The sequence below is a fragment of the Nuphar pumila genome, chromosome 5, assembly GCF_984573655.1.
Source record: "Nuphar pumila chromosome 5, dmNupPumi1.hap1.1, whole genome shotgun sequence".
Classification (NCBI taxonomy): domain Eukaryota; kingdom Viridiplantae; phylum Streptophyta; class Magnoliopsida; order Nymphaeales; family Nymphaeaceae; genus Nuphar; species Nuphar pumila.
In genome coordinates, this window is record NC_143253.1 from 8,384,685 (window position 1) to 8,411,634 (window position 26,950).

At 37.1% G+C, this 26,950-nt stretch overlaps 1 protein-coding gene across 7 annotated transcripts in view; it reads right to left on the reverse strand.

Annotated features, from left to right (window-relative positions):
• LOC149836674 (RNA helicase family protein) overlaps positions 1–26,950 on the reverse strand; it is a 307,604-nt gene that overhangs the window by 39,625 nt on the left and 241,029 nt on the right. For 5 of the 7 annotated variants that reach the window (XM_090005515.1, XM_090005514.1, XM_090005516.1 and 2 more), the window contains 2 exons: positions 13,310–13,370; positions 7,734–7,826 (listed from right to left, as the gene is read on the reverse strand). In XM_090005515.1, coding sequence (XP_089861641.1) covers positions 7,734–7,826; positions 13,310–13,370 — 154 coding nt within the window. Of the gene's footprint in view, positions 1–7,733; positions 7,827–8,418; positions 8,461–13,309; positions 13,371–26,950 lie in introns of those variants that run through there. The other 2 variants (XR_016431827.1, XM_090005518.1) reach the window with 2 other exon arrangements.

Below are 26,950 nucleotides of genomic sequence, written 5' to 3' on the forward strand. Positions count from 1 at the left end.
TGAATGAGTTATACTTGGGCTTGTCAACTTCAGTAGAGGATATAGTGACTCTTTCTTTTGTCTTTTAGTTCTTTTAATTTCTGCAATTGTTACTTTACTTTCAGTTGAAGAAAACCTTGTCTTTGAAATTTTCTTACTCATTAATAAAAGAGTTTTAGTTGGGTGATATGGATGATAATTGCAACTTCGTTTGTGGTGTGTGGTTATCCAACTGAAATTGGAACTGTAAGGACCCCAGGTCTCTGGGAAGTTTTCCGCAACTCTTAAAAAAAAAAATATTCCGCATTTTTAAAGGGTCTGGATTGGGGTCGTTACACAGACATTATCCTAAGTGGTAGATCCCACGGACTTCTGCATAAGTTGGATGCATCCGTTGCCACTTACCTGCCTTTGAGGAATCCTCTCTCGGCTAAAGTCGTCCCCTTAGGAGCGGACTCAGCTAGCTATAAAGGTTATTGAAAATACATAGAATAACATACGCCCGAACTAGTCTCAGTTGTTTATACGTTTTGCCTGCGCGTACCCGTAGGCCAATAATATCGAAACATAAAGTTTGTTCAAACTGGTTAATGGGTCATGAGACTTGCTTATTGCGTAGTAGTTCATAGCTTACGATCAAATGAATCGTCATGCTGTGTTTGACAGTTGCACTGCTTACTTGCTTAAACGACTTACCTGTTTGCACTGCTTACTTGCTTAAACTGCTTAGCATACTGAATTAAATGCTCTTAATTCAGTTTTTTGTAGTCTCTCTTGTGCACCTACTAGTTTTTCGCGAAACTAACCCATTCTATGGGTACAGGTGATGATTAGATACACCACGGGCGATGGCCCGATTGCAAGATGGCTTCAAGATTTCCTCTTCCTGCTTTTAGCTCGCGTCCTGGACGTTTTGGGTTTTGTAACGGATTTTCCTTGGGATATCCGAATTTTGTACTATTTGGGGAACTTCTTAAATGAAAGTGGATTTTCCAAGTGTTTTGCAAGTAACATGGATTGTGCGTTTTGATTCTTTTAGCTAACGTGCCCAAGGTTGTCAGCTTGCCTTTCTGAATTTAATAAAAGAATAGTCTTCCACTGATTTCATAAACAAACTCTGAAGGAAAGAGATTTTTTCTAGTCTCTTGCCTGTTTTCTAAAAGGTTCACATGTTTGAAATTTTGGGGCGTTACAAAAATGTCTCAAAGAAATCAACACCATATGTCTGAGTATAACCTTTTGCTACTAACCTGGCCTTATATCTTTCAATTGAACCATCAAAGTTGTACTTAATGGTATATACCCATTTGCATCCAACAATATCCGTATCCATTGGGGGATCAACAAGGTCCCATGTCTGTTGAGACAGTAAAGCATCCATTTCATCTTGCATAGCCTGCTTCCAGGCTGCTATCAAGTACTGCCTATTGATATCTCAAAGGAATAGTTTCAGCAGATAAGGCTGAAATAAATGCTTTCATTTGATTACCAATTTTGGCCTTTGACACAAACTGAGACATAGGATATAAGGTACATTGTCGTGTCCGCTTTCGTAGAGCGATTGGCCTGTTATCATTAACATGAATGTCGTTGCTATCAGGAGCACTTACCTCAGGAGAAGAAGAAGATGGAGTCACTGGAGGAGGTGGAGCTCTATGCACATACACCAATGGAGGATTGTGAAACCGTGGGGTAGGTGGAGTGGGAGGTGGATTTGTATTCGGTAATGGGGGCACCGATTCCAAGGGAAAAAGAGGAATAGGAAGAGGAAAGGAGTCATCTTGATCAGCCTGCATCCTAGCACCAGTACTGAAATAATATGGAAGAGACTCCAAGAAAGATACATCCGCACTGACATACTCCCGACGAGAAATCGGATCATAACATCGATACCCCTTTGATTTTTGGGATAGCCTATAAACATACACTTAGTGGCTTGAGTTGCCAATTTATCATAGCCAGGTCCGAGTCTGTGCACAAAACAAACGCACCCAAATATGCCATTTCTTTGAAGAAGCTAGAGCTATCAAGATCCTAACTGTGGTCATTCTAGCAACTGGAGCAAAAGTCTCTTCATAGTCTATTCCATATTCTTGGGAATAGCCTTTGGCAAATAATCAGGCTTTAAACCTCTCAAGAGTGCCGTCACTCTTGGTTTTAACTTTATACACCCATCGACAACCTATAGGCTTTTTACCTGGTGGAATATCTTGAATAGTCTAAGTATTTATTTTTTCTAATGCCTTTAATTCTGCTGTCATTGCTTCGACCCATTCAAATTGTTCATTTGCTATAGCATAGTTAGAAGGTTCTACGTAGAAGTGTATTAAGGCAATGTAGGCTTGACATTTTGGTGAAAAGACTCATAGGACACAAATTTTTTGGAAACTTTGGACGCTCTAGATGACTTTCTGATTGACACTTGTTCCTGTTCTTTAGTATATTTTTTGAGAGCAGATGGTTTTTCTAAATTACCTTGCCTAGAGTATTGAATACAATCTTGATGATCACTAAATGATTCTGTATTTGTCGTGTCATTTTGATCTTGACTTTCATCGATATCACCTTAATCAATTTTTGGAATTAAGTCCAACAGAAACAAATACTCATCTAATTCCCTGGAGTTTTCACTTTAAAAAAAAACTTTCCTTTTCTAAGGACACATTCCTTAATACATATAACTTTTTAGTTTTAAGATCAAAACATTTATAACCTTTTTGATGACTTGCATATCCTAAAAAGGCATAAGAGATAGCATGAGGTGAGAGTTTGTCATTTTTGTCAGAAAAAACAAAAATTTGCACCCGAAAACCCTAGAATAATCTGAAATTTGTTTAAAAAGTTTTTCAACAGAAGATATATTATTTAATAAAGAAAATGGAATTCTGTTGATAAGATGAATTGTAGTTAGAGTGGCTTAAACCCAAAAAGTCTTTGGTATTTGATGTGTAATGAGTAAGGTTCTTGTTGTTTCTATAATATGTCTATGTTTTCTTTCTGCTAAAATGTTTTGTTGAGGAGTATAGGGACACGATCTTTGATGCGTAATACCATATAGATTCAAATAATCTTTAAATTCTTTTGATATAAATTCTCCTCCTGAATCGGTGCAAAAAATTGAAATATCATTTTTAAATTGATTTCTAACAAGATTATGAAATATTTGAAAGTGTGAGAAAACTTCAGATTTATGTTTAAGAAAATAGATCCAAGTATGTATTATGAAGTCATCTACAAAAATTATATAATATATAAAACCACCTTCTGATATAACAGGTGCAGGTCCCCATACATCCGAATGTATTAACTCAAGTGGTTGTGAAGAGACAAAAATTCTTTCTTGAAAATGTAATCTTTTCATTTTTTCAAGAATACATTTTTCACATGTAAAGGTTTCAAAATTTTAAAAAAAAGTCATCTTTGGAAAAAAATGAAACTTGGATACACTAGGATGACCAAGTTGCTTGTGACATAGATTCAAGTCTATTTTTTGAACATTACAACATAATGTATTCTTGGGTATTTCCAAAAAATCCATTTAGTACAAGCCTCCTTCTCTATGGCCTTTCCTAATCAGCTTCCCCGACTGGTGATCCTGCACTCGACATCCACGAGAGGAAAAGAAAACATTACATCCATGGTCAGACAATTACGAGACAGATAAAAGATTTAGGTTAAGTTTAGGAATATATCTAACTTGTGGAATACAAAACCTTTTTGAGTTTTAAAAAATATTTTCAAATTTTTTTATTCCTTTGATTTCAAGAGATGTTCCATCAGCGGTAAAAACATTTGACCAATTTGAGTTATGACATTCGGATAACATGTCAATGTTTGGTGTCCATCAGCGGTAAAAACTTTTAAAAGCACGCAACCAACTTATCACCCGGGTCGGATCTGGGTCCGGATCCGGCCCGGATCCAAACAAATTTTTTTTTCGGGTTTTTACACTCTCTGTAATATCGCGTATTTTTACACTTAGTTAAATTTGAGATTTTTCAAAAATTTGGCCAAGTATAAAAGAATAATTGGTAGATTCTCGATTTTAGGCCAATGCTTTTGAGACTGAGCATGGCCCATGTCTCATTTTCAAGGCCTAAACGAGCCACTTAAAATGTGAGAAAGAGTTTTATTTTTGACCTTTAAATTCAAGAAAAATTTAAGCGAAATTTGGGTTATTTTCGAACGAATTTTAGAGGCGAAATTCGAGTTATATATCGTTGGATGCATCTCGAATTTTTGAGCGTAACAATATTTTACTTTTCTAAATTCGGGCTACGTTTGGCCCGAAAATCGCGTTTTTTCAAAAAAAAGAGCAGTTTGTCGGTTTAGATCTAGATTTGGATCAGACCGGATCTGATGGATTTGATCCAAATTAATATGGATTTGGACTCTATCCAAGACCCATATTAATCTGGATTTGATCCAGCCCAAGACCCATTTGAATTTTTGGAGATGGTTTTAGATCTTGGATCGAGATCCATATCCAAATTCAAATCCATGCCCAACGATTTTTTCAACTTTAAATTCATTAGAAACCTTTAAATTGGAGTTAATTAATTTTTTCAACTTTTCAATCTTTATGTAAGGTACAGGTTTCTCTCTTGCTTCGAATGAGAAAGAGCATGGATTTGTATTCCATGCAATATTTTAGTGAAAAACCATGAGAAAAGAGTAAATCTGAATATTTACTCTAGGATCCATGGTGAAAGTTAATGTTTTTCCCTTCTTTTTGAAGCTTATTCTGGAATAACTATATATATATATATGTGTGTGTGTGTGTGTGTGTGTGTGTTTCTACATATATGTCAGCGAACCATGCATAGATTCAGGGCGATCTCTAGAGATAAGTACACACGACGCCACATAATCAAAAGAGGGGCAGTATAAGTTATCAGGCCCAATCACTTCTCTCATGTTTGTTATGCTTGCAAAACCACTGCGCACAAACTGCATGACTTCCTCAAGAAAATAAAAAATGAATAATCCACGCCCACAAGCAGCCATAACAAGGTCTGATGATTCCCAAGCTTGCGTCAAAGATGAGTGTTGGATGTGATAGTTGGTATCTAGTAGCAAGTATATGCTCATCAGTTTTCCTTTGCCCAATGACAAGTGCAGAATCATAGGACAACCATTTTGCTTAACAGTCCATCTTCCATTGACAGAACTTAGGAAAATGGAGTCTCCATGAGCAAAAACCGACTCAAGTTGCCCCATGTAGACTCCTACAGGAAGGATCTTAATGCTCACTGTGCGACCATAGTACTCAAAACCAATGTAGCCTCGTTTGGATTCATAATCTAGGCCAACATTCTACTGCAACATGAGAGAAAATGCTTAACATAGTCAAATGCATGAAATCCAATCAGAACTAAATTCAGCAATGACCCTAAAAATTCATTGCGAACAGGCAGCGTTCTGTAAATTTCTTCTATATCCCGTTCCTCAAGTACTCCAATGCCAATACCATAAGCCAATCTCTGGTACAAATGAATCTTCTATTACCAACCTTGCTATGCTTAGTTGCTCTTTATGATCTTAATTTCTTAAACGAGCACCGAAAGCCTGGTATGATAGGTTTAGTCGGGTCATGCTTGATATTGGATTTTGATCTTGTTTGTCTGACACTGCATTATTTGTTAAGTTGTTTCTTCTTCTCTATGTGGACGACACGATCATCGCCAGGGGAGATAAGCAAGGAGTTGAAAACATTAAAAAACTTCTTAAAAATCATTTTGAAATAACTGATTTAGGTTTTTTAAAATACTTTCTAGGGATTAAAGTTGTTTATTCTCTTAGAGGTTATCTATTGTCTCGATTTAAGTTTGCCTTTGATATTGTTTCCAGGTTTGGTATCACAGAAGACAAGAAAGTTTATATTCAAGAGATTGTCAATGCGAAAATGAGAATTGAAGATGGAGAACGATTTGCAGATCCTACGACCTACAATCCTACGCCCTACAGACAACTAATTGAAGCTTTTTCTTATCTCTCAATCACTAGACCTGACATAGCACATGTTGTACACATAGCTAGTCAATTTCAGCATGATCCCACTTTTGTTCGTATGAGAGTTATTTTGCGTATTATTAGATAATATTAAGTATTTAATTTATCAAAGACTTCTTATCTGCTTCATCTACCTTGGATTTAACTGCCTATACTGATGTTGATTGCGGAGTTTATTCCAATAACAGACATTCAACTAAAGGTTTTTGTATTTTCTTAGGAGAATCTCTAATTTCATGTCGATGCAAGAAGCAACAAAAGGTTTTCCTTTTTTCTATTGAAGTTGAATACTGGGACAAGGCTACAACACCGATCAAAGTAGTATAGCTTCGAAGATTGCTGGTCGACTTGGGAGTTCAGACATCAGGTGACAACAAAAGTTTCATCTACATTGCCAACAACCGGACCTTTCACCAATGCACCAAACACAGAGAGATTGACTGTCACTATGTTTGAGAGGAGTATCTGAATGACACTATTGATCTACCATATATTACATTCGAGTACCAGTTGACAAACTTTTTCACCAAACCTCTCGCAACTCTTCGTTTTCACTTTCTCTTAGACAAACTTTCGGTTATCGTACCGTAAGTTTGAGGAGTGTTAAAACATGTGTATATATATATAGGGATACGTATCTACATATATATGTATAAATATATATACATTATGAATATATATATTTGTTTATTATAAATAAATTATTTCTTTTATTTTATTTTTCTTCTTTTTGAATCTAGTCAACTCGAGTTGACTAGAGGGCTTGGAGTCGTTGGAGCTAGTCCAACGGCTCTATGAGCCTCCATGATGTATATAAAAGACTCCCCTATTTGTATGTAATGGATTATTGCATTTCTTTATCAATAAAACATTATTATTTTATGTCTCGTGTGACCCTTGTGTGGGTTTTTTGAGGATACCCCTTTGTGGGTTGTGTGTGGACTCCATTGTGAGTTTTCCCTTGTTAATTATCCACTTGTGTGTTTGTTGGTGGACTTTAAGTGGTGATATTTAAATGTCAACATTTCATTTCCAGAACTTGAAGAACCAGTTTTTTGGTGCCCAAAGAAACCATGTTTTCGGCAAAATGAGGTTACTAAGAACCTGGTTTTAAGGCAAAACATGGTTTTCTGTAAACCAAGTTTTATCCTATGTCATCCAAACAGAGCCAAAATATTATTTTGTTAAGTAGGATGCATTTGTACACAAGCAAAGGCTGAATATTTCTAGCAGAATCTTAATTAGTTACAAATAGGACTAGTAAAAAGGCATTTAAGGATAAAGAAAAAAGAGATCCATATAAAGATGTGAACAAGAACTCCTTAATATGCAATTATGGCAGAGAAATGCTAAATGGAAAGCACAGATAGTCTATTGGAAAAAATAAATCACTAATGAAATACAATAACATTACATCAGGTATAAATGAATGATCAAGATGGAATTTCAACCAATACATTAATTAACAAGTATGAAGTAACTATATTGTAACACAAGATGGTACACATAGATGCACATAAACATGCAAGAAAAATCACACCAACATGCTTTGATGAAAGAATCCTTCAGCCAGCTGTCAAGTTTTGCCTTCATTATTACATTACCTAATTAACAAGTTACAATATGCAACACTATGCGACAAAGGATGCAATCTAAATTCTAGAATACGTTAGGAAAATCATAAACTAAATCAACATTAACTAGTGAGCAACTAGCAATGGATCATAAAATGCTGTATTTACCTTAAGTACGGAAGAATGGTGTGAATACAAATTGAAAGGTTGAGATGAATCATTCAACCAGCTGTCAAGTTTTGCTTTCATTCTTCCATCAGTCTGTTGCAAAGAAGCCAATACATTCAAGACACTATGAAAATTAAGAAATAAAAACACATTAAGACATGCATATTAGTCGTAGAAACTCCACTCTTCCCTCGAGAATATATGCAGCAACATGGCATACTTCTAATGTAGTGTGTCTAAGGTCATAACGTGGGGAACTCAAAAGATCAATCTCCATTGGTATACAACAACTTAAGAAAATCAAGAATGCCAGTGAAAAGGCATGGACAAAAGAATATTGTATAAGTCACAATTAAATGTGAACACCATCACTTGTAACGACCTGCCTAGTTATTTGGCAATTGATGACCTTGAACAAAATTCACCCTGCCATTATGACAACAAGAGACTAAGATTTCAGAAAACTTACTAGTATTCACAGCAATCATAATCATACTTAGGTTGGCCAATTTATATATTAGACGCTTGTTGGTGGCATCATGCTTTAATAACTTCCTGGGCATGCGAAAGCATAGTATCTTCAACAGTACCATTAAGACAACTTGGTATTCCTGAGTGTATCAAAGCATACTTTCATCCCTTGCCATTTCGTATCCAGGAAGCTTTTGGTGGATAAAGTGCTTGTATAACGTGTACACGGTTACCTCCCTGTAAGAGATTTCAATAACTAATCCTTATTCTTTAAGGTACTTCAAGCATTTATTCCATATTTTGTATGGAGGCTTAACCAATAAAGAACACATCGAAAAAAAATAAAAGGCTATATATATATATATACACACACACACAAACACCTTACTGGATTAGCCTAATTGGATTCGGATTCGAAGTGAAAAAGACAATACGGAATCTGAAGCCTAGCAATTTTATTAATCAGTTTGGATAATTCATCGGACTCGGATTCAGTTTGGACTCGAATTCAAATGCAAATCTGCATACTGAATCTGAATCCGATTATTAATCGGATCTGATTTTCTTTACTCGGACTTGGATTCAGCCGGATATCAGATCAAAGTCTGATCCTTTGACAACGCCACCACAGATGTGTTCAAAACAGAGTTTGCAAGGGATCAGACCTTGGATCATGTAAAGGTGACTTTTTAAATCGTGAATTGTTGTATATTATGGGTCACTGATTTTTGAAGCCCTTCAAAAACCTACACCCATCACAATCTCAATATCTGAAAGCCAGTTTTCTACTAAATAAACAATGTAGAACATATCTGTAGGGTCAGATGAAAAAAAAGAAAAACTAAAAGGAGTGATCGACAATATAATGTTTCCAACTAGATAATATGTACAGCCAACTACACACACACACACCACACAGAGACTTGAGATTAGGCTTTCATTGATACATGATGCAAAACATTAAATATGACAACAGGGACTGCTATTTATACTGCAGGAGACTTGAGATTATGCTAGAATAATGTTGGAGGCTGCATTGTCAGTGACAATACATGACATTATATTATTGAAAGTTCTTGGAGTGAGTATGCCCCTGTTTACCATACATTTGACAATGTTCTGGGGCCTCGTTAAGCGAGTAAGAAGAATATCTGCACCTCGTCCACCAAAGCCACCAGCATGTTTTGCTTTCCCAATGCCTTCTCGACACCCTGCATTTATATTAGGTGAGGTGGAGGCAACCAAGACTTCTTGCTGAGGCTGGCTTTTCACTTTTACATGCAGATCAAGAAATGTTAAACATAGGCCCATACTCTAACAACTTCATGTACAACTCATGAAAAATGGCTTGAGTAACCGTCCAGACTACCTAGTCACAAATATGTTGTATTTTGAACCAAGTCCTCTCACAGTTTGCATGCATAAATCATGATTTGCAAAGAGTGTTTGCGGCTGCTAATTGATCCATGATGGACTTAACCAGAATTACCGGAAGCTTCTTAGATAGGTGGTAAGCATGCTTCCTGGAAACTCACTTCCGAAACTTGCTGGAAATGGAAATCGCGATTCGCCCTCCCACGTTTCTCCTATGCTTCCTGTACACTTTATTTATGTTTCCTACATGCTTCCTATATGTCCTCTCATGCTTCTCCCTCACTTCCCTTGTGCTTTCCCTAATAAATAACCATCATTTCTAGATTTTGACAAAAGTTTGATTCTTACACTAAAATGGGAGAGAGGTTTTTACTGCCTCTGTTTGCGTATCCGATACGACTTGGATAACCCTAGTTTATGGGTACAAACATGTGTTTGGGCGGGATTCTTTTGAGAAACCCGTATCCTGTTTATCAAAACTAGTATAAAGTCATGCGCTGCATACAGATACTATGATAAACGGACGAGAGATCAGTGGCAATCTCATAGCATGCAAATAGCACAAATGTTGTACTTCAGTTTCAAAAGATAAAACATCTAAAAGGAGTTTTTGCTTTACATTACATCTTTGCGAAACTTAGTGTTGGAGTTTCTTTTTTGTGAAACCTATACCCGTTTCGTCGTAGCATACTTGTAAACATGCGGGCCATGTCAGTACTATGATGATCGGATGAGACGGTCATGTGACCTCGAATCGTGCTAATGGCACAATGTTGTAATCAAATAAATAGTGATAACTCGTCTTCACCGGCAAGATGCTCGAATTGGGTCAAAAAAGACCAGAGCATGCAGAATGAGTCTTCAGTTAAATAAAACCTGAAGCACTCATTCGACTTGTTGTTTCCTGTCAAGAGAGAGGATGAGATGATACAAAAACTCCGATGGATAGGTTGTTAACAACCACCCCTCGGGCAATGACTCGGTATCCCCAGTCATCGGAGTTAGAGGACGGGACTACTAGAGATTATCCAAGGTGGTAGATCCCACAGACTTCTGCAGAAGTAGGATGCATCCATTGTTTACGTATGCCTTTGGGGAATCCTCATTCTGTCACCGACTGTCCCATTAAAAGTAGACTCAACTAGCTATTCGAAGTATTTGAAAATACATGTCATAATAGACCCCCGAACTAGTCTCAGTTGTTTTTACGATTCGTGCCTTGCGCGTACCTACATGCCAGCTAAGTATCAAAACAAAAGTTATCTTGTTCACTTTTTGTTTGTTGTGTACTATTTGTTAATTGTTGCTTATGCTAATTGTAGCATTTTACTTGTGTTGATGAACTGCTTATATAGTTTTTCACTTGTATAAACTGCTAAGCATGATAGAATTAAATCCATATACTTAATTCTGTTATATATTGTTTTATTTATGTACCTACCAATTTTTCGTGAAACCGACCCATTTCATGGGTACAGGTGATGAATAGGTTGCGAGACATGCGATAACGTGATTGCGAGACGGTTCGAGATCCCACTGTTTCTTCTAGCAGCTCGCGTCCTGAACGTTTTGGTTTTTGGCAAGCGTTTCCTCAGGAAATCCTAATTTTGTACAACTTAAAGTTACTTCTACTACAAATAGTTTATTAAAATGGTTAGCAAGTTATATGTGTTTGGAAATGTAGATTTTTATGCTAATGCACCCAAGGTTGTCAACTTGCCTTTCATCTTTCAAAAATAAAAATCGTTTTCGCTGATTTGTTAAACAAAACTCTGATAAGAAAAGAATTTTCTAGTGTTTTGAACTTTTTAGAAAGGTTTATAAGTTTCAAATTTAGGGGCGTTACAACGAACCCTCCTGACCATGAAGGTAATGTCAAAACTGGAGTTGAGGTCAACCTCTATTAAGTAACTCATATTTTACAATAATCGAAGTGCCTTACACTAAACAGAATATAGGGATGAAAACGGTTTGGATCAGTATCAACTAAACACATGGGGAATCAGATCTGGAACAACCAAAAATTGCAAAATCCCCATCCTAGATCCGACCCATTTGCATCACCAACAACAAAGTAAATACAGCCTAGATCTAACTTGAATGACCGGTATACCCTTAATGCACAACATAAATACCAAACTACATACAGCCATGTGTACAAATATATATTGGATCTTGGATCCCTAACAGATCCAACTAGGCAAAACTCAGAAATGTGGGCCCAACCAGGGCCCATTTGGGCCCACCAGAACAGCTGAATCGGTTCATGTGGATCAACTTGAATCAGATCCGAACCCACATGGATCCCACCAAGACCCACCTATGTTCCATATGGACTAGAGGATGCATCGACTTGGATTTGACCAACCTACTTGAGAAATAACAAAACTTGGTCAAAATATGCTTGAAATTTAGAACTAAGCTCCAACTTAGTTCCATTATGATCCCACAAACTACAAAGATTCACCACTAAACAAAAAACAATGCTTTTGACTTCCACTCAATCTCGTTGGAAAATCATAGGTGCAAGTTGGATCCACTCAATCTGAGCTGATAGATGTTCCCAGAATGGTTTGTTTGCTAGAGACTGCACCTTGGATCATCTTTTTCTGAATTAAAAATATAATTTTTTGACTCATGAAATTTCAATACATAGTGGGCCATTGATTTTGAATACCTTGAAAAACCTGCCTACATGTTGCAAAGACATGATCCAAAACTTGTTTTCTACTAAAGAACCTATGTAGATCACATAGGTAATGCTAAAGATTAACACAAAATTTGAAAAAACATGAAAAAATAGCATTTTCTACTAGATTGCATGTACGAATGATCGTGGCAAATATATTTTCTTCACATACATACAAACATATACATATATAGTGTGCGTGTGTGTGACTATACATGCAGTCACCAAGTCTCCCATTTTTCGATTTATCCTTTTCTATATGTTCTAAAAATAAAAATGAGAATATCACAATATACTAAAAATTAAAATGAACTTATTCCAATATTATCATGATTTTTTCTTAAAAGTCATTTTCCAAAGCTTTTCACACACATAATATATAGTCTACAGTCGATTGTATGTACAATCGAACTAGAGTTTCAAATTTTTTTTGGGTAAATCTAACCTTATAAATGTGATCTACATGGTTCACTTAGTGGGGATCAGCTTTTGGATCACCAGATTCCGACGTGTAAGCAAGTTCTTCTGTTGATTCAACAATCGACGGCTGTACAAAATTTCTTAATTAAAAAAAAAACATAAAAAAACATCTAAGAATTGACGGCCAACAAATCAACCATGCTAAACACATCTACAATGTTAGATTTGAGTCAAAACGACTCGTACCAATAAGATCCCAGGTCAATTGAATCTATGATCGCCTGTAATACATACATATATATATGTCGTGTAACAGATCCCTGATGTACTAATTGAACTCTTAGAACTTATCTTCCAAAAACATGCTGCAAAAGGTGTATATAATAAATGAAAACTTAGGTTTCATCATCTATGCAATTAGTACCAAATTCAACATCTTCCACCAAAATTTTGGCAGGAGGCAACAAAACAAGAAATATGATAAAATTATCAGACTATGGAAGCAATAAAACAAGGAATACAATAAAATCATCAGAGGAGATGTAACAAACAGAACTTAGAAAATCGATATGAACAATTAGAAAGTTTTTGGTAAAAAAAAAGAAAAATGCGAGGATTATACCTTAGGTAGGTTAATAAGTCCAATATCAGCCAATAAATTTCCAAATTGTATGCGCATGTCCCTGTTAGATTATTAAAATTAGATCAGCTAGACCATGGTTTAGAATGAAGGACAATAAAATGGCTATTCATATGATATTTTAGTGTTTTCCATGTGCCAAAAGCCTAGATAAAATCAAGACTATGGAATCTATCAATTATTTTAAAAAAAATTAGTGGAACCAGCAGGATCACACATATTGGAAGAGGATGTGTCCCACAAAAAACATGCTAAACGGATGCAATAAATAGTTGAAAACAATTACAAAATAAAGGCAACCACCATAAGAGAACATAAAGTCATGAAGATACATAATTCCCATTTTGCACAAGAAGTTACATTGAATTAAAAAAAGAAAAAGAAAAACTATCCATGTTCTAAACTAATGAAAGTAGAGTTTGAAGAGTCAAAATAATATATGGACTAGTGTATACATATATATAGTGTAGGGGAGGCACTTTTCGTCCTTTTGTCCATATTGTCATTAGTAGTATTATATATATTTTGAGGTCACTCTAATAATTTTATTGTATACTAGGACATCTAGCCATTCCTATTGTATACTATATTGATCAATAGCCAAATAACAAGCAAATACCGACTCTAATGTATTTTCTTATGTCAGCCTGCAAGGACACAGAATAATGGTGAAAGCCAGAGGGTGACATTTGGCATTTTGTAAACCTAAGCAAGATCAAGAAAAATTAACCATAGTGTAGAGGGGGAATTGCAAACCTTTGTACACGTGTGCATATGTGTGCATGTGTGTCTTGAAGTAATAAAATGCCGCTATCACCAGTTAGGGGATCATGGATGATCAATCACCTATCATCTTTCTCATTTAGTGTTGCAACATTCTTGTTTTGAGGGGGACCACTAGAATATGAAAACTACTATGCGAACTGGGAATTTCCAACACTCCTTTTAAAAATCCAACCATGCAGATGTGTTTGACATGGTGAATTTGATAGGAATTGACTGTTAGACTGTGTTTTTTCAATGAAAATACGATTTTTGGCTGCTTGAATATTTATGAAGATTATGAGCAGTTGATTTTAAAGTCCTAAAATATCTTGCTTATGTATCATAATCAGATGATTGAAGAGATGGTCCCTATAAAACCAAGCATGTAGATAGCATCCATATGGTTGGATACCCAAAAAACTGTGGTTCAGGTGATAGCATAGCTCCAGTTCACATATTCTAGTAATTGTTAAATTATGTAATCAAATCATGTAATGTTATATATATATATTTTATATATATAAGGTAATACATATACATATATTAATATACATGTATATGTATCTACTTATTATATATATAAAATATATATTTCTATTATTTAGTCATAGGAGTAGTTTAGTCTTTTTCTCATTTTTGCGCATATTCATTTCTTGAATATGTATTGTATTTTTTCCCTTTTTATTTTTATTTTTCTCTTTTTTCTTTTTTGTACCCTTTGTACTTTGTACCCCTCCAACGGTCACATTTGTGACCGTTGGAGGGGCTCCAACGACTATGTGGGAGCCCCTCCAAGGGTCTCTCCAAGCCCTATATAAAGGGCTCTCCGCCATTGTATTTTTCAAGGCTTTGGGATTATAGCCCAAGCTTGTGTTAGTGAAACTTATGACTTTTGGGTTCGTATTTGTGCATTTGTGAGTTTGTGTTGTGCATTGTGTGCACAAGTGTTTCAAGTGTTCATGTTGGGCGTTTGTATACACATTTATTTCCAAGAATATTGTAATATTGTTCGTAGTATCTTGTTGGAGATATTTTACATGGTATTAGAGTCTCGTTTGAAGAAGGAGGATCGTGCGTTTCTTCTCTTTTGAAGTGCCTCAAAAAACATGCCTTCAAGCTATTGGAGTTTGGAGGCTTCAGGCAATATTTTAGAAGCCTCTTGTGTCAAGAAAGAGTTGAAAAGCCTTTGAGGTATGTATTGTTTTTCATAATCTCTCCTCTCTAATGGGTGAAAAAGACTCCCATTTCTCTCTTGGGTTCAAACTCAATGGGTCCAACTATCATGTTTGGGTCGGTAACATGGAAGCTCACATCAAAGGAAAAGGGTTTTGGGGCTATGTCCAAGGCTCGATTCCCGAACCGGAACCCAAGATAACTTTAATAGGAGGAAAGATAAAGATTCTTGAAAGAGATGAAAGAACCAAGGCCCTTGAAGAATATACGAAAAAGCATGAAGAATGGGAAATGAGGAATTTTAAAATCCTCTCTTAGATATTTTCATCCATAGAAACGAGAATGAATGCAAATATCATAAAGTTCAAGAAGGCTTCTCAAGTATAGGAATATCTTGAGAAGATGTATACCTCTAGGGATTTATCTCATAAATACTATCTCCAAAAGAGGGCGCTAACGCTTTAACAAGGAGAAATGTCTATTAGAGAGTACTTTGTCGAGCTCTCTTGTATTTGGGATGAGCTTGCTATGCTCGAACCCAAATGGAGTGGTGAAGCCATAGAGCTTCGTCACAAACAATTGAAAGAAGATAGATTTTTTAATTTTTTGAATGGGCTTAGGCCCGAATTCGAACAAATCTGATCTTCTCTTTTATCCACTTTTTCTTCTCTCTCTCTTGAAGATATATTAACTAAGTTAAGTGGGGAAGAAACTCGGATGAGTATAAGCAAGAATACCCCAAGTGTATTAGCCACACCTTCAAATAATGAAGATAATGAAGGTGTAAATGCCGTTTCAAGACCGGGAAACTTAAAGACATACAAACCTCCTCATTTCAAAAACCAAAATCCAAGTGGACAAGGAGGAAGGAGGGACTATAGCAAGCTTACTTGCTACTTTTGTAAGGAACCGGGGAACATCAAACCCATGTGTCCAAAGTTAAAAAAGCTTCTTGCCATGACCACTACATCTCAAGAAGGCCCATCATCTTCAAATGAAGCCCTCTCTCTTCAACAAATTGTAGATGCTCTTCAACCCCTTCTAAAAGGGGCCACTTCTGGTGCGGCCATGTCAACCTCCTCTCCCCCCGGTAAGACTTCTTGGCTTTTGGATTCGGGTGCTTCCTTTCATATGACTCCAAGTTTTAATTCTTTTTCCGAGTATACAAAAAATCCCCTTCCATCATTTGTTTCAACCGCGAATGGAACCTCTCTTGAAGTAAAAGGAATGGGTAACTTTGAAAAACAAGGATTCATTATTCCAAAAATTAGATTTATACCCAAATTAAATTTAAATTTACTTTTCATTTCTGAACTCTCGGATTATGGGTGTGATATAAAATTATCATCTAACAAATGTTGGATACAGGATCGCCAGTCCGGGAGATTGATTGGGGAAGGCTCTAGGAAGGGTGATCTTTACTATGTCGATTTCCTGCAAGTTCCAAAGAATCCTTTTTGTAATGTTGTCCAAAAAGATATTAATGTATGACACAAAAGACTTGGACATCCAAATATTGTAAAAATTTTCCATTTGCCTTTTGTCAAAAGTTTATGCAAAAGTGATTTCACCTGTAATGATTGTATACTTGGGAAAATGAAAAAAATACCTTTCTTTCAAAGATCTATGTTTACAACTAGACCGTTTGAAATTGTCCATTCTAATGTATGGGGTCCGGCACCAGTTTTATCAAAAGGTGGATTTGTTTATTATGTTATTTTTGTTGACGATTATACGAGATATTGTTAAATTTATTTTCTTAAACACAAATATGAAGTTTTTTCAACTTTTAAAACCTATCATATGATGATTAAGAATCAATTTAATGAGAATCTCAAAAATTTTAGAACTGACTCAGGTGGAGAATACCTTTCAAATGATTTCAAAAACTACCTTGAAAATTATGGTATTCTCCACCAAAGATCTTGTCCAAAAACCCCTCAACAAAACGGGTTAGCCGAAAGGAAGCATAGACATATAATAGAGACAACCCGAACTTTTTTGGTCTCTCAAAACATCCCAAAAGGTTTTTGGGCTGAAGCTGCTCTTGCATTTGTTTATCTGATAAATCGGCTACCCTCTAAAAGCTTGAACAATATCTCGCCTTTTGAAAAACTCTACACTAAAGAACCTGACTATAGTCGATTACGAATATTTGGTTGTAAATGCTTTGTTCTTATTGATAAGAACGATAGCTCTCACCTAAAGCGATCCCCTATGTTTTTCTTGGATATTCCGAAACCCATAAGGGGTTTCGTTGTTATGATATCAAGAATGATAAGTTGTATGTCTCCAGAAATGTGAGTTTTCTGAAAAATGTTAATGGTTTTGAAAAAGGTGAATCCTGTGAAAATAACATGGATTATTCTTTCCTATTTGAAATGTTAGCTCATGATGATGACAATGAGGATAGTGATGATGGTTTTACTCCTAATGACATCAATGAAAATGAAGATAGTTCCCCTCCTCTTCCCTTGGTACCTCAACATAGTAATGAAGAAGATTTAAAAGAACCTATAACATATATCCATAGGGATAGAAGTAATTTCAGGAGTGCTATTGAAAAATACAATGAACCTAGTAGTTCTAGTTCAACAAATGATGATCTACGAAGAATTGAGAGAAGTAGAAGAGTACCCTCTAGGTTTGTCTCATTTGATTCTTTTTCACACAGATATAGGGCTTGTCTTAGCGCTATTCACTCTTACTTTGAACCAAGGAATTTTGAGGAAGCTAAAAAATGTATAGAATGGCAAGAAGCTATGCAAAATGAACTCACTGCTCTTAGGAAAGCAGAGACATGGGAATTTCAGACTCTACCTATTGAAAAGAAAACCATAGGCTGTCATTGGGTATTTAAGGTTAAGACTAAGAGCGATGGATCTCTGGAGAGATACAAAGCTCGATTAGTTGCTAAAGGGTATAGTCAAGAGTATGAAATTGACTATGAAGAAACTTATGCGCCCATCGCTCGAATGGTAACTGTCTGATGTCTCATCTCTGCTGCTTCTATCAACAAATAAAACATCTATCAAATGGATGTTAAGAATGCTTTTCTAAATGGTGATTTGAATGAAGAGGTTTACATGGATGCTCCACCTAGAATGGAGACTCCCAAAGGGAAGGTGCTTCGCCTTAGAAAAACCCTTTATGGCTTAAAACAAGCTCCTAAGGCTTGGTATGATAGGTTTAACTCTGTAATGATAGAAAATGGTTTTTCATCTTGCTTTACTGATACTGCGTTATTTGTTAAGAAATCTAATGCAGGGACTGTTATTTTACTTCTATATGCGGATGATATGCTTATAACCGAAAGTGATTCTAAAGGGGTTTAAAGCATAAAATCAATTTTAAAGGATACATTTGAAATGTCTGACTTGGTTTTCTAACTTATTTTTTGGGTATTGAAGTAGCTTACTCTCATAAAGGGTATTTTTTGTCTCAAAATAAGCTTGCGTCTGAGATTATTGACAGGTCAGGTATTACTGATGATAAGGTTTGTGAAACTCCTGCTATAGTAGGGAGCTAAAATAAAGATTGATGATGGTGTTTTTCTCTCCGATCCTACTCCCTACAGGCAGCTTGTAGGATCGTTGATGTATCTGAGTATTACAAGACCAGATATCTCACATGCAGTTCATACAGCAAGCCAGTTTCAGCATGCACCAACCTCCGTTCACATGAGCGCTATCTTACGAGTCGTAAGATACATAAAGGGCACTCTAAATAAGAGAGTTTTCTTGTCCTCTTCCTCTGATTTAAAATTAATTGCATATACTGACTCTGATTGGGGAGGTAACCCAAATAACTGTAACTCCACCACTGGTTTTTGTGTGTTTTTAGGAGATTCGCTGATTTCATGGTGATATAAGAAGCAACAAAAGGTGTCTCTATCATTAACTGAAGCCGAATATCGTGCCATGACGATTACTACTATGAAAATTGTATGGATCCATCAGTTGCTGGAAGATATGAGGATCACAATAGAAGGGCCCACCAAGCTATGCTGTGACAACAAAAGTGCGATTTATATTGCTAAGAATCACACTTTCCATGAGCGGACCAAACACATAGAAATGGATTGTCATTATGTTCGTGAGGTGTATCTCAAAGAAGTCATTGACCTTCCATATGACACATCAAAATATCAGTTGGCGGAATTCTTCACTAAAGCTTTGTGTGCTCCGCGCTTCAACTTCCTTCTTAGCAAACTTTCGATCATCCTGTCCTAAGTTTGAGGAGAGGTGTTAAATTATGTAATCAAATCATGTAATGTTATATATATATAAGGTAACACATATATATATATATATATATATATTAATATATATGTATCTACTTATTATATATATAAAATATATATTTCTATTATTTAGCCGTAGGGGTAGTTTAGTCTTTTTCTCATTTTTACGCATATTTATTTCTTAAATATGTATTGTATTTTTTCTCTTTTTTATTTTTCTCTTTTTTCTTTTTTGTACCCTTTGTACTTTGTACCTTGGGGGGGCCACCACTAGTCGTTGGGCCCCTCCAACGGTCACATTTGTGACCGTTGGAGGGGCTCCAACGACTACGTGGGAGCCCCTCCAAGGGTCTCTCCAAGCCCTATATAAAGGGCTCTCCTCCATTGTATTTTTCAAGGCTTTGGGATTATAGCCCAAGCTTGTGTTAGTGAAACTTACGACTTTTGGGTTCGTATTTGTGCATTTGTGAGTTTGTATTGTGCATTGTGTGCACAAGTGTTTCAAGTGTTCGTGTTGGGCATTTGTATACGCATTTATTTCCAAGAATATTGTAATATTGTTCGTAGTATCTTGTTAGAGATACTTTTACAACCCGTATTTAGGGATATGATATATGTTTAAAGTATTTTAAACTTTAGGGATATGGTATACAATTTTTTTAAGTTTAAATTTACCCTTATATTTCTATTCCTCTCCTAACTTATTTGTTCTTCTGTTCTACTTATTTTATATATTTATACGAGTACGCATTTAACTCAAGGACGCGGTTTCGCGATCCTTGTCCTTTACTTTGCCGTCACGCATCGCGCAAAGGTTTTGCGTTGCACTCCTGCTTACAGTCCTTTACTTTGTCGTCGCGTATCGCGCAAAGGTTTTGTATTGCACTCCTGCTTTCAGTCCTTTACTTTGCCGTCGCGCATCGCATAAAGGTTTTGTGTTGCACTCCTGCTTATAACCTTTACTTTGTCATCGCGCATCGCGCAAAGGTTTTGCGTTGCACTCCTGCTTATAGTCCTTTACTTTGCCGTCGCGCATCGCGCAAAGGTTTTGTGTTGCATTCCTGCTTACAGTCCTTTATTTTGCCGTCGTGCATCGCGCAAAGGTTTTGCATTGCACTCCTACTTACAGCCTTTACTTTGCCGTCGCGCTTTGCGCCCAGGCTTTTGCTTTTGCATATGTGTTACTGCCTTGCTATTGCAGATGACGCTCAGGTTTTCGCTCATTGCATACGAGTTTGAGGCATCCTCGTGGAGGATGCAAAAGACATCTATCACTCTTCCTCTTGCGACAAGAGTTCAGTCGGGAGCGAGCGATACATCCTCGTCTAAGGAGAAGGATACTTCACAAGGATCCTGGCTCTTCGTGTGCGCAGTCCTGCATAGTAGACTTGAGATTTAGGGAGCTGCGCAAAAGCATCAAAGATTGCCCAAATCAAAGCATTTGGAAGGAGGTGTTTGGCTGGTTCTGTTGAGAAACCTGTATCTCGTCTATCGAGGTCGGTATCGAGTCATGCGAGGCAAGTAGATACCCCGATAGCGGATAAGATTCGATATAATCACATGCCAAATGTTGGCACAAGCTGCTGGCTGTTTCAAAAGATAAAGAATGTCAAAGTGTAGTTTGAGAAGCATTACATCTTTGTGAAACACTTCTAATGAGGCTCTTATTGAGGAGCTATACCCCTTTCATCCTAGAGTACTTGTAGTCGTGCACTACATGCTAAAACTACGATAATCGGATGAGCCGGTCGTGCGACCTCGAATAGTGCTAAATGCACAATGCTGTAATCACATAAAATGACCTCACATTCGCCTTCACAGGCAAGATGCTCGAGTGGTTTAAAGACCACAACATAGGATGGGTCATTAGTTAAGCAACCCCTAACGCACACATTCGCTTCTTGTTGTCTGTCAAGAGAGAGGACAAAGCAGTACAAAACTCCAATGGATAGGTTCTTAACAACCACCCCACGGACAATAATTCGACCTCCCCAGTCATTGGAGTTAGGGGAAAGGGGCTACAATAGTTAGCTCAACACTTCTGCAGAAGTTGGATGCATCCGTGACACTGCTTATCAGCCTTTAGGGAATCCTCTCTGGGCTAAAGTCGTCCCTTTAGGAGCGGACTCAACTAGTTATTCGGGTTACTGAAAATACATAAAATAACAGACGCCCGAACTAGTCTCAGTTGTTTCTACGTTTTGCCTGCGCGTACCCGCAGGCCAGTAATATCAAAACATAAAGTTTGTTCACACTGGTCGATTGCTTGCTTGCTCGGTAGTTCAGTATGCTACTCGTTGAGCTGTACTCGCCTATCGAGGAGTTACTCTAGTTTGTTAAATTGCTTACGCAATTCTTCGCTGAGTAATAACTAGCTTCTCATACTAGTTAAGTGCTTATAATAGTAGCATTATGCCAGTTGCTACATATTAGCATGTGACTTGCTTTACCCCTTGGTCGAACTGCTTGGTGCTTATTGTAACGTAGACTTGTTGGCTTGTATCTCTTATGATTGATGTTATTACATACAGTTCGTAATCTACGAATTCGTGGCAACTAGGATTGATGTGGCCGCTTGTCTTATAAGATGCTTACATATTGTGATATAACTGTTGCCGTATGATTGCTTATTATGTATAGCTTATGAATGGCTTGCAACGCAATGGTTTATGCCTTACGATTAATTTAATTACTTGCTGATGGACTGAGCCATTTGATGGTAATTGTATGTATCGCGAGCATTGTTATGAGTGCTTGTCTTATTCAGTTGTTTTGTTTGGTTGACAGATAGAGTTAGTTACTCTTCACCTATAGAATCAGCTGGATTGCCATATCTGTGTGTTCTCATGTGTCGTTTACGCATGCTTTGAGGTCCTATTTGAGGATTGCAAAGTTCCTTGTGGCAATAACACGATGCGTAGTATTATATGCTTCTGCGTGATGATGATTGATATGCCACATGATAAGAAATGTTGGAAGTATGAGATAATATGTTCTTGGTTCATGGAACCTTATTAGAGGAATGGGTGATCGTGTGTTTTGTTTTACCATGTGGAGTGATACGATGCATATTGTTGATATACATGCTTGTGCCCATATTGGTGGCTACTGACCCCAAAGGCGGTCAATTGTTCGGAGCAGTCGATTGTATTGATGCATGTATCACTGAGTGGGGGTGTCTGTTGAGGACCTGATCTCCAAAGGATTACCTGTGAGGGCGTGTATGATCAAGACCAGGTAACCGGCTAGAGTGGTAGATTCTCTGTGAGGATGTACACTGTCCACGAACGGATAACCGCAAAGACGGTGAACTCCTGTGAGGAGGTGTATGGTCCAAGACCAGGTATACCATCTAAGGCAGAATTCCTTGTGAGGTTATACATTTCCCAGACCAAGTGATCCGGCGTTGATCTTGTTGATTATTATAATGGCTATCGACTCTGAAAGCGGTCATTTGTGTTGATGCGTGTATTACAATGATTTTTATTGTATATGACATTTATTGAAGATCGACTTCCTAAAGGTTTCGCTGTGAGGGCATGTATGATCAAGACCAGGTGACCTGGCTAGAGTGGTAGAATCTCTGTGAGGATGTACACTGTCCACGAACGGGTAGCCGCAAAGACGGTGAACTCTTGTGAGGAAGTGTATGGTCCAAGACCAGGTATACCATCTAGGGCGGAATTCCTTGTGAGGTTGTACATTTCCCAAATCGGGTAATCCGGCTAGAGCGGTAGAATCTCTGTGAGGATGTACACTGTTCACGAACGGGTAGCCGCAAAGACGGTGAACTCCTGTGAGGAAGTGTATGGTCCAAGACCAGGTATACCCTCTAGGGCGGTAATTCCTTTTCAGGTCGTATATCTCCCGGACCGAGCGATCCGACGTGGATCTTGTGTTTTTGCTTACCATAAAAAGTTATGGTGAGCGGTGATGATCTTCTGAGATTGTTTGAGATAGCCATTTATGAATTTATAATTTTGGCTTTCTGTTTTAGCATGATTACATGCAGGACTCAGATGTGAGAATCAGATCGTTAGCGATTTGAGATAGTGATCATGTTTTGGACCTTCTACGGAAGGGTGGGCTTTTCTGAGAAAGTATGACGCCTTAGTGAGTCATAATCGGTGACAGGTGGCCGCGTAAGGCCTTGAGAGATGAGAATAATTTAAGGTTGTTCAGGACAAAGAGTTTGTTAGAAATAGTGAGAGCGACAAACGATGTCCTGATAATGATTAAATGTAGAGACCCCGTTCTAGGAACGAGAACAAGCTAGTTGCGTGGTGGTTCACAACCTAAGATCAAATGAATCGTCTTGCTACGTTTTTCCATTTGCACTGCTTACTCGCTTGCATTACTTATGTGTTTGCACTACTCACGCATTTGCACTGCTTACTTACTCGCTTGCATTACTTACGCATTTGCACTACTTACACATTTTCACTGCTTACTTACTCGCTTGCATTACTTGCGCATTTGCACTGCTTACTTACCCACTTGCACCGTTTACCGCTTGCACTGCTTGCTTGCTTTGAACCGCTTACCTTGTTGCACTGCTTACCCTGTTGCACTGCTTCCCTGTTTAACTGCATATCTGCTTTAAACTGCTTAGCATACTGAATTAAATGTACTTAATTCAGTTTCCTGTAGTCGCTCTTGTGCACCTACTAGTTTTTCGCGAAACTAACCCATTCTATGGGTACAGGTGATGATTAGGTACACTACGGGCGATGGCACAATTGCAATATGGCTTCAAGACTTCTTCTTCCTGCTCTTAGCTCGCATCCTGGACGTTTTGGGTTTGTAATGGATTTTCCTTGGAAAATCCGAATTTTGTGAGTTTTGGTTCTTTTAGCTAACGTGCCCAAAGTTGTCAGTTTGCCTTCTGAATTAACAAAAGAATAGTCTTCCGCTGATTTTATGAACAAACTCTAGAGGAAAGATATTTTTTTCTAGTCTCTTGCCTGTTTTCTGAAAGGTTCGCAAGTTTGAAATTTTGGGGCGTTACAGTCATAGATCCAAGTCTCTTTTCTGAACATTACAACATAACGTATTCTTGGAAAGTTCTAAAAAATCCATGTAGTATAGGCCTCTTTCTCTATGGCCTTCCCCAATCAGCTTCCCTAACTGGTGATCCTATACTCGACAATCACGAGAGGAGAAGGAAACGTTATATTCATGATCAATTAATTGAGAGACAGACAAGAGATTGAGATTTAATTTTAGAATATACCTAATTTGCAAAATGTAAAAACCTTTTAAGTTTTGAAAAACATTTTCAAAATTTCCTATTGCTTTGATTTCTAGTGATGTTCCACCAACACTAAAAACTTTCGACCCATTTGAGTTATGATATTCAGATAACATATTAATGTTTGAGGTCATATGAAATGAAGCACCTGAGTCAAGAAGCCATAGAGATTTACCTGGATCGGAGGTGGTAACTGAAGAGACTGCAACTCCTATAGATGAAGATGCTCCCATGAGTAGAGGTTGAAGTGCTTCCATCAATTGTGCTAGAGACATTTCTAATGGAAGATTCACTTGATTCTTTTGGTGGCCCGACGGAGGCAACCTTTTTCTCATAAGGTCTCTTCAATTTTGGATAGTGAGTTTTCACATGTCCAGGTTCATGGTAATAATAACATGATTTTTCTTTTTTCAAAATCATTGCCTTGTTTTTCATCATTTCCCTTTCCATAGTTAGGGGGTTTGTAAGCTCTAACATAGTTTCCTGGTTTTGAGACGGCTAGAACTGAGTCGTCATCACACTTGGTGATTCTACTCTTAAGTCTATTTTCTTCCATACTTAATTCCTCTATTGTGTCTTCTATTGAAGGTACCTTTCCACGATGGAGAATAATAGACTTAGTAGATTCAAATTCTGATCTTAATCTACTAATAAAATAAAAGAAATGCTCTGCATTGATTTGATTTTGGTGGAGTTCAATATCGTGTGGACAATGCCACTTTGGTTCAAGAAGAGCTAACTCTTCCCACAATTTCGACAAGCCATTGTAGTACTCCCTAATGCTCTTGTCTCCTTGAACCATATTTCTTACTTTGATTTGTAGATTGCATACATGTGCAATATCTTTAAGAGAATACATTCTTTTAAGGTAATCTCACGCATCATTTACATGCTCAAATTTTGTAAGACTTGAGCATTTCTTTATGTCAACGCTTGTAATGAGCTAAGATATGATTTTGGCATGTCTCATTCTCCACTCCTTCCACTTTTTTTCGTAAGTGGAGATAGCCTTAATCCTTTCTACCTCCGTGAGAGGTTCTCCTTCATCCTTTGTAAGGATTAGTGTAGGTTCCATATTGGTCCCATCCACTAATCCCATAATCCTTTTCTCCATATAAGATGCTTTATGATTGAAGCCCATGTGACATAGTTGGAATCATTGAGTTTGATGGGCTTAATGGTGACATTATCATTGTCATCCATTTTACAATTTTGGGAAAGAGGAGATAAAGAGAAGAAGAGAGAAAATGAAAAAAAAGGAAGATAAAGAAGATGATACTCTACCACAAACGGTGAGTATAAGTATTCTTTCAAGCTTTCAAGCCTTCACACGATCACAACTTCAAGGAACATCACTTTCTTTAAAAAAAACTCAATGGTTAGTATCATTGAGTCTTACAGCAATGGAGATGACCACTTCTCTTTCATCCACCATTTTTATAAGAGAGAAAGAAGAAGAGAATAGAAAAATATAGTAACTTTGTTGTAGAAGACTTTGATGGTGTGCTTCCCAATGCAACGATCCCATGAACCGATGCTCCACCAATCTCTCACTCATTCTTTTGGCCTTTACGATATGATACCATGTAATGAGATAAGAACAAGAACAATGGAGTGCCTCTTATGGGCTTACAAGAACACAACCAAATCACAAGGGACCAAATCACAAAGGACCACTTATGAGTCAATCACATAAACACATGCACATCACCCACACAAGGGCCAAGAGAGCACATAAAAATAAAGGCAAATATATTGCAATATGCTTGAGAAAGCATTGAGTTTACAAGGGGAGAGCTCCCCTATTTATACACACTTAACGGCCCATAGGGCCATTGGGATACTCCCCAACGGCTACAAATAGAGCCGTTGGGGAGGTCCCAATGACACTAGGCTGAATGTCTTTTATGCCCTCAACCAAAATAACAAAAACCTAATCTAAGAATAATAAAAATATTGTTGTGCCCCTAATGGGCACAACCTATTACATGACTGTGAAAAGACAAAAATACCCCTAATGGGTATTTGCCCATTAGGGTATATATACAAATATATATATGATATAACTATATCATATATATGTACAAGCATAGATATGTATATACGCATATCTTAACATCTTGTAGTTCTGAAGTCCTTGGCTCTTCCCCATGAGACAACAAATAAAGTGCAGCTAATACAACATACTATT